At 45.1% G+C, this 9,708-nt stretch overlaps 1 protein-coding gene across 1 annotated transcript in view; it reads left to right on the top strand.

The window, feature by feature from the left end:
• Window positions 1-1,771: 1,771 nt before the first annotated feature.
• The window catches only part of LOC106810038 (adenosine receptor A1-like), a 61,922-nt gene continuing 53,985 nt past the window's right edge, over window positions 1,772-9,708 (top strand). The window contains exon 1 of the mRNA XM_014813308.1: window positions 1,772-1,825. Coding sequence (XP_014668794.1) covers window positions 1,791-1,825 — 35 coding nt within the window. The 5' untranslated portion in view covers window positions 1,772-1,790. The remainder of the gene's footprint in view (window positions 1,826-9,708) is intronic.

The following is a 9,708-nucleotide window of genomic DNA, read 5'->3' as shown; positions in this document are numbered from 1 at the left end:
TACCTGCGTGTACGTGCGTGTACCCGCGTGTACGTGCGTGTACCTGCGTATACGTGCGTGTATGTGCGTGTACGTGCGTGTACCCGCGTGTACGTGCGTGTACCCGCGTATACGTGCGTGTATCTCCGTGTACCCGCGTGTACGTGCGTGTATTTCCGTGTACCCGAATGTACGTGCGTGTATCTGTGTGTACGTGCGTGTACCCGCGTGTACGTGCGTGTACCCCCTCTGTGCGTGCCTGCCTGAGCAGCCATTGTTTACAAAATTGCCTAGCTTAGCCTCGTTTTCGTGCGATGACCCCAGGTCATGAATAATATTTAAGACTGGTAGGTGGAAGAAGGAAGGTGGAAGGTGGAAGGTGGAAGGTGGAAGATGGAAGGTGGAAGGTGGAAGTAGGTGAAAGTAGTGGCTGGAAGGTGGTAGCTATGTTTATTGTTCTACTACATTGACAGCGTGGAGTGCGAGCTTGCGGCGCGAGCGCGGAATCCACAATGTACTGCGCGGAAGACCTAGTAGACGAGAGCGTGCACGAAAACGTAGTCTGTCATCTCAGTGTAGGCCTTTCATGTGGGGTTTCACGCATACTAAAAGCACGCAGGGCTGTGTGCTAAATTGCCGATGAAAAACTGGATGGATGGTTGATTGAACCCCTCTTCGTCGCAATCATAGTTAATGACGGGTTTGTGTGCGAGTGCATGCACGCGTATAAGAACAATTCGACGTTCGTCCAGGCGTGCTGTCCCGCTAGCAAAAGCTCATCACACAAGCCGAAAAGATACAAGCTGAAGGTCATTTACGCGTGCGCAGTGAATGCGACCGTCGGCGATGACGATTAGCTGACATGAGTGCACTCAGATGGTTTCGAGATAGTCGAAAGGCACACGATGACATGTGATCGACGCCACCACTGCACACTGAATTCGAACGCCAGTATCACGTCGCGCGTATATATATATATATAATATATCAGCAGATTTTCCATCGAAATTTTATAATACGCACGTGCGCGCGCGAGTGTGCAGACGAGGCGCAACGCGGCGGAGCTGCCTATTGATTGCCTGTTCGTTCTATATCCCGCAGTGATTAGACTGAGTGTGCTTCATGAACGACTTCCACAAGACGTGATAGAGCGCGTGGGGAATCTACGCTCCGAGAGAAACGATACCGCTGCGTGCACGCTAGCCCGCGTGCGTCGACCGTTCACGCCTCCTGCGCCAATCCAACGTCATTCTAACTATCGCCCGGACGGTGTGCGTCGTCGCTGACGAACATGTATTTTCACGTATACGCGTATGGATAACGTCGGCGATGTAACCGCGTGGTCGCCTCGGCGACTACGGAGGAACTGAGCGGCGACAGTGACCATGACGATGCCGGGAGACGTGCGCCTCTGGTTTTCGGCATCGGAGAGCTGCGTGGCGACGGCCTCCGTTGTCGGCAACGTGTTCGTGATGCTCGCCATCTATTACAACCCTCGTCTGCAGAGGGCGAACAATCTCTACGTGCTGTCGCTCGTCGTGTCCGATCTCATGGTCGGTCTCTTCTGCTGTCCGCTCGTGCTCGTCACGAGCTACGGACAGCCGCGCAACTACCATCTATGCGTCTTCCTCACGGCCACGATGCTGTTCATACGCTTCGTACCGATCTTCACGCTAGTCGTGGCGGCGATCGACAGGTACTTCGCCGTGACCGACTACGAGTGGTACAAGAGGTCGATGACGAAGAGAAAAATCACGCGGCTGCTCGTGCTCGCGTGGACAGTAGCCTTCCTGATTGGTAATCTACCCAGCATGGGTTGGAACCTTGGCTATGTCTCAGACTTCAGGTGAGTTGTATTATTTGGAGCTCGAGTGCGGACTATCGCTATATCTATAGACAGACTACCTCTACCGATGTAGCCCCTTCTCTTTCGCTACAGGATTCCTGTAGCGCGAGCGAAGGGGCTACTCAAGTAGAGTTATAGACAAGCATAATGCTGCTCCTTTAGCATTGTTACATTTGAGCATGTCTCGGCGTAAAAGTGTGTCTTAGTGCGATAATTGCCACCGTGAGCTATACATATAAGCTGCAATATGATTACGTATAGACTAAATTACTATTATTATAAACCCTAACTATTATATATTCACTTCAATAATCCGAATTACATCAAAATGCGTGAAATGTGCGCGTTCATTCGTATCGCACTGTATAGCCGGTGCTATTAATAAGCTTGGTCACGGATTAAACTAGCGAGGCAGAAACCATTTCAAGCCTTCTAGCAAACATGAAATTTGCCCACGGACGGGCTTTCAACCAATCCCTGACTCATAAACCCTGACAACTAAATGATACTGGCTGGCTCGCGTATATCCTTTCCACGTCCCGTCTCTGTCCAACGCGCACTGAATTTATGTGCATCATTTCCGTTATATGCTGTAATAGTTGCATAGAGTGTTGCCGAATCATTCCTCTGTTCGTGGCAGCGTTGAGAGTGTATAGCTTTCAGGGTCATCCAGCTGCGCGCATTGATCTCCACGATATGTCTGAGAGTTTCTAAACGCACCCGCGGATTATAGTACACGCTGCGATAATGGAATGACGACGAACGAGCAATACGTGTTCTCGGAAACCTATAAACTTTTATGAGCAGGTATAACGTTATTAGCTGGTAGCACGAGTGTTTTAGCCTGCATGCGTGTCGCGGTATGGCATGGCTGCACCAACTTTGCGTCGCGACGGCGACGAGACCCGGCCGCTACTGTATAATTATTATCGATGTGGTATAGGTGTAGTAGTTGTAGTGGTAGCATTAAAAGCTCAAGACCAAGCGGGTTAAGCGCCAGTCCCCGTGCCACATGAAGTTGTAATCGGCATGGCTGTTTAAGGGGAGATTCGCTACCCACGCTCTAAAATGCGCCTATAGTATATATATATATAGGCCTATATGTATAGTAAATATAAATTATTGTGTCGAGAAACTCTTATCGACTCTTCGCGCATGTACGATGTAGGCCTTGGCTGCAATCGTGCCTGGTATGAAAAAAATACATGATTCCGTAATCACGCTATACTGTGTGGTAAGAAAAGAACGTGGTGGTGAAAAATGTAGTACTTTCAAGTATATGTTGACTACATAAGAAAACTGAAATAAACATTTCAAAGAATTGCAGGGGACTACACGTTATGCTATTTACAAAGCATGGCCGTTATACATGCAGGCAATGTGCCGTAGATCGAATGCTCAGATTGAGACATAATTCATACGTGTACATTGACATGGCCTACTTGACGCTTACTGTGGCGCACATTTCAGGCTGGTTGCAAACGTATCTACCTTCTCTGTGCTTTCTCTCTCGTGGTCTAATCAATTGTTCCGTTGCACATGGACACGCGCCGTTTACTCTCTCAATCAAACACCAGACGCGCATATTTTACCGTCATACACGATAAACATGCAGCGACGAAAATTATGGCGACCACGAGCCGACGGCATCAATAAACTCGCGGCGATAAATTTAACGTGAAACCCGTGTCACAGACGCGTCTAAGCAATATGAATTTAGTTGATACGAATGTTCTGTCACACGAGTCGCCAGTGTCGTCGTTTGACTTTACTGCTGTCAGGGAAAATTTGTGACCGAACCAACGATTTATTGGCGAGTGGGTCGCGCGTAACCGGTGTCAGCGTTAAAACGCGCATGCGAGTGCGGAAGTAACGAAGTAAGAAAATCATCCAATCGCACGTTGTGCAATCAATATAAGCAGGTTAAGATAAGTACATGAAAGTGAGCAGTGACGATAAAATTATAATTACTCCTCATAATTAGACTTACAGTGGTAATGGAATGTATCGTATATAAACGCCTAAACGATGGCCAGATACGTGTACAAACCACGCATCTAGACGAATAGCCTTCTAACCCCACATCTACAAAGCCCCATTAATCTACGAAATTGAGCAAGAAACAGGAACTCTTCACAATGCAAGGTTGTATAGATAGTTTGTAGTAGTTGTATAGAGGTTTAAGCAGGATGTTAGATAGATATGTATATCGTGCTAGAGGTAAAACTCTCAAGTGGTTCAGTGAGTTTAGACTACATGACGTTTACGACGTTTCAATCTAATTATTGTACAAAACTTTACGTATACTAGACTACAATACTAGAAGCGGAAGGTTTGTGCGGAGAGTGCGAGGCGAAACGAAAATGGCGACGCCAACGCTCAAAAACCTACTGTATACGCGGGTATAGTACGCTTGTCACTTAAAGGCGGAGTGGGTATAACTCTTCCTATATTTTCGCAAACAAACCTGAATATATTTGACCGATACTGTTCTATACAATTCAACTAGATACATACGCGGTTACAGAGTCAGAGTCCAGGTGACTACAGTAGCTGTCAATCTAAAAGCCACTTTAGAAATTCAACAAATTGTTTTGTTTATATAATTGTCAGGTTAATGTCGTATAGGCCAACACGTCACATCGGCATTTAAAAATTAAATCAAGTATATCTATCTGCATTAGCGTTAAGATTCATTAAAAGAGTCTTCACTAACGGATAACCAGGGTTAACACAGGATTCTGCGATCGGGTTTTAAAGTCGGTACGTTTTTTTCACAGTGACAGACTCGTGACCGCAAAGATTCTTTCACAATGGGCCCCAGCTTGTGTTGAGCGTGTTTCATCCGGTACGGAACATCTTCTTTACTAGTCTCCGGTCTAGGTGGTTAATGGAAGCTGCATGTTTACATTCTAACAATAAATGTCCGATTATGCGCTAAACGTTCTAACCGACAAAACACGATCACGCGCAAACCATAGAGATCCTATTATATATGCAGTGTGTATAATAGGATCTCTATGACGCAAACGGCCAAGTTAAATTAAAGTGCAATAAAGTTTATTTCATTATTTATCCTGAAACTTACAGGGTTACACGGTTGTTTCAGTTTGCCTGTCATTGGATTTTGTCAAATTTAATCTAGTCTGTGTTTATACAGATGGAACAGTATAGTGTTGGAAGTTATATTCCTCTTCAGCAGTTTATTTTTCAAACGCTATTACCATTGAGCTTTTACTACTATTTTAAATTATTGAGTGGCTTACAATGTATTATCTACAATGCAACCTATTTTCAAAACTCATAATTAATTCAAATACAAAATTCCATTTAGGCCACGTATTTTCAATTTGAAGCCCGTTCTCAACATTTCGATGGTAATTTACACCTTTAAATAATGTCCTGCTGTATTATTCATTTTAACCCAAGTACTCGTTGTTATACGCAATTTCGCACTACAAATTCAAATTTTTCTTTTCAATCACTTTTCAAACCAAATTAATGTATTTACAACTAATGTGCGCTGTCATACTTAGTTTAGGTATCCAGGATCAATTTTACATTTTAAGCTGAATTTCCGCTAACGCAATTTCAATTTTCATATTCAAATACATTTTTCAACAATGCATTCGGGTTTAATATTGAACTAAAAAACGAGAACCTGTAATTTCTTTAACTAGCCAGCTCCCTGTTAAATAAATGTAATATTGCAGATTTTACTTACGTTATATACTTTCTCCTAGATAAACATCTAGCTCCATAACGCTATTGTACGCACATGAAAAATACACACGAATTGGCGGTTATATTCACAATATCGTGTGAATATTACACCACAATAACCACACATACTCAGTGTTATAACTATGCTCCCAGTGGTGGTTAATTACCTGGAGAAAGGTAAAGTAATAACTGAGTAATTTACTAGGTGATATGATTCGGGCGCAATTTTATTTGGCCTATATGAGGACTAATTACATTTCAACATAATACATTCGACATATACGACATAATACACATTAAAACGCAACGCGTTTCAGGTGACACGTATATGTACGTTCATTTTTGCCTCTTTGAAACACGCCTTTCTGTCTGCGTGCAATTAAAAGTTACGAAAGCTGTCGAATAGTTTCCGTGAGGATGTTTTGTAAGGATGCCCGGGTGGATTCCTATGAGGATGTTCGTGATGAGACGTAGTATCTTACTATATACAGTATGTGCTATTGCTCTCGTTTCTATTCATGAAAATCCGTAATGAAACTTACATCATAAAGCTGGATAGTCAGCTATATTTCTTGCTTTATATTTATAATTTTTTTATTATATTTTTTGTTTAGTGCCATGGCAACAGCCAATCCGCGCCGCTTATGCAAATTAATGCCACTATCCGAGGAATCGTGTACCGGGGAGAAATACACATTTTTTTCCGGAAATAGCCGAACGGTAGTAGGGCGCAACTTCGGGATCGCTCGGGTCCATAATACACATGTCTACACATGTATACGCATTGTGAACGCTAACCCTAACCCTAACCCTAACCCTAAACAGAAAAAAACAAAAACAGATGCGATTCGAACCAACGACCTTCCAGGGAGCGTAAGAACAGTTGTGTCACCTCGGAAGGGGATGTCCCTCTGGTAGACATCTATCAGGACGGGCATCTAACTAGGAGATGTCCCTCTGGTAGACATCTATCAGGACAGACATCTAACTAGGAGATGTCCCTCTGGTAGACATCTATCAGGACAGGCATCTAACTAGGAGATGTCCCTCTGGTAGACATCTATCAGGACAGACATCTAACTAGGAGATGTCCCTCTGGTAGACATCTATCAGGACAGGCATCTAACTAGGAGATGTCCCTCTGGTAGACATCTATCAGGACAGACATCTAACTAGGAGATGTCCCTCTGGTAGACATCTATCAGGACAGGCATCTAACTAGGAGATGTCCCCCTGGTAGACATCTATCAGGACAGACATCTAACTAGAAGATGTCCCTCTGGTAGTACACGTACACGCATGTTTTTAGTGCATCACATGACTTTGCAATCTACTCGGCAAATATGAAGTGAATAAAAAAATCTGGAGCGCTCCATGTTGTTGTCGTCTGACTGATAACAACGCTGGTCTCGCCACCTGTCGATGACTCCGGAAAACTGCTACAGGTAGGGAAAATTTAATTCGAATTTTGAAATTTAATTCGAACAATGCAAATAACAATGCATAAATGCAATAACATAAATAACAATTCGTCGCGCAAGCAATAGTGCCCGCTCAGGCGTGTACCCGCGTGTACGTGCGTGTATCTCCGTGTACCCGCGTGTACGTGCGTGTATCTGCGTGTACGTGCTTGTACCCGCGTGTACGTGCGTGTATCTGCGTGTACGTGCGTGTACCCGCGTGTACGTGCGTGTATCCACTATGCTCTCATAGTGTGGCTTTGGGAAGGAATAGTGCCCTCGCTACCGCTCGGGCACTATACCTTCCCTCAGCAACACTATGAGAGCATAGTGCCCCCAACAACAGGCATTAATATATAATTATGATTATAATGACGGTGACTACGACTACAGTGTGTGTTGTCATGTGCGGGTGCTATTGTGTTTATTAACATAACGTCAGTGACGTTCAAACACATTCAACTCTCTACCTGTTTCGTTTGTGACTGTTTACTTTTCTTTTCATCGTAACATAACGGCTGCATCCAGCCGCAAATTAACCGTCGACTTGCTGCGCCAAGCGTCATCATCGTCAGCGTCAAGGAGCTGCGTCATGCGTTATAAACATTAGTGTTGCTGCTGCGTCAAGAACCATCAGCGTCACCGTCATGGAGCTGCGTCATGTTTTATAACCGTCAGTGTTAATGCTGCGTCAAGCATAATCATCGTCAGCATCATGGCTGCGTCACGTGTCACCGTCGTGAGCGTTACAGCTGCGTCACGGCTGCATCACACAACATCGCCGCCACCCCAATAAACGCAGCGTCAGCCGTCATCAACGTCAGCGTCGCGGATGCGTCAAGGATCTTCAACGGTAGCGTCACGAGGCTGTTGGAAGTAATTGGCGACCCTCAGCGACTTCATCCTCTGCAGGGCGACCGACAGTACCTGCAGGTCGGTGCGAATGGCGTCAGCGAGCTTCGAGGCTTCATCGACGTTGTCCAGCACCTGTATGGTCTGCGTGAGCGGATCGTAGCGCACCTCGAACGGACGTTTCAGCGAGGCGACGTACTTCCTATAGCGAACGACAGGATGCGCATCGGAGACGCGCGACGTTATTTTTGTCTCCATTTTTATGTAACAACAAAGTTTGTGGGGCCAGAGTGTCGATTCACATAATTTACGTTACTTTACATACGTTTACGTTCAACGATAGGTGGAATGACGTATTAGGTAATGAACGAGCACGCATGCGCTCACGCACATAAGTACGTACGTCCGTGCTCACGAACGCACGATCGCGCGCACGCACACACGCACACACACACACACACACACACACACACACACACACACACACAGAGACGCTTGCTCTCACGCAGTCACGGCATGTACATACGCAGGTAATAAAAAAGCGCAAACACATTTACCTAACTTGCGCGCGGGCGTCTTCAAACGTTTCGGATACGAAGTAGAGCGGTTGATAGTCGGAATCCTGGTAGGTTTGCACTGCTGTGCTAGCTGGATCAAACGTACGATGCTCGGGCACATCCGATAGAGCGTGCTGACGAGATAAATCACCGTATTATACCTATAGGAACCCCCCAACTCATCGCGCGTTCCTGTAATTGTTTTTAATGTTTAAGTTTAGTTAATAAATTGAAAAAATGCACGAAAATCTGTAATTTTTTTGTAAGACACAACAATATCGTAAATAAAGAGCCATAACTTCCATAAGTTCCAGGAACCGTTTTTTGGTTCATACTATGAACAACTTAATAAATGGCTTTTTTAGCCCCCAACTCATCGCGCGTATTCATTTCTATACCGATGTGTTTGGCTATATCTCATTCGTCGCTATATCGCTTTATTGATAGGTATATTATTGTTAAATCAAACAAGTGAGGTCCCGTGAGGGATGCGCTGCGCACTGGGCAATCCTTAATTTCCCTAGAGGCTGTCTGGCGAAGATTTGCCACTTAGCTGATCTTCTGTTGCTGTCTGATCTTATTACTTGAGCACAGCGTTATACATACGCAGTAACCGCTCAAGATGATTATATTTATCTAGCGCATTTATCGATAGTATGCCGTCGATGTAGAATAGTCTGTGATAATAATTTAGCGAAAAGTGTGTCGACACATCCAAAAGTCTGTTTACATTTGGTCATGCCGTCCTCTCTTCATATCCATTCACGAACATCATGAGCAGCCACACACGCTCAATACTAACACGCACGCACAATACCGTTATGCACGCGCGCGCAATACCATCTTGTATACACACGTAGACACGCACGCTCACAGACGCCTCCCCCCCCACCACACACACATCATACCACACCGCACACACGCGCACACATACACGCACGCGCACACGCACACACACTCGTTTACACAAAGTAGCAATATGCACGTACCCAGCCACTTTGTAACCTGCACGCACAATATTATCATGCACGAACGCGTAATTTACCATAATGTCCGCACACAAAACACCAACACTCACCTGCGCACAATACTAAGGTTTACGCTACACTAACAATACCAGCGCACGCGTACACAATTAGCTACTCACAGCATCAGCACGCTCTCATGCGCGAATTCCTGCCTATAATGTTAACACGACTGACTGCCGACAGCACTCACGCACCCACACACACACGCACCCACACACACACGCACGCACACACACACACACACACACACACACACACACACA

This window comes from Priapulus caudatus, unplaced genomic scaffold (genome assembly GCF_000485595.1).
Source record: "Priapulus caudatus unplaced genomic scaffold, Priapulus_caudatus-5.0.1 Scaffold15, whole genome shotgun sequence".
Taxonomy (NCBI): domain Eukaryota; kingdom Metazoa; phylum Priapulida; class Priapulimorpha; order Priapulimorphida; family Priapulidae; genus Priapulus; species Priapulus caudatus.
The sequence above is the reverse complement of the archived record's forward strand: the minus strand, read 5'-3'. Positions and strand labels throughout refer to the sequence as shown.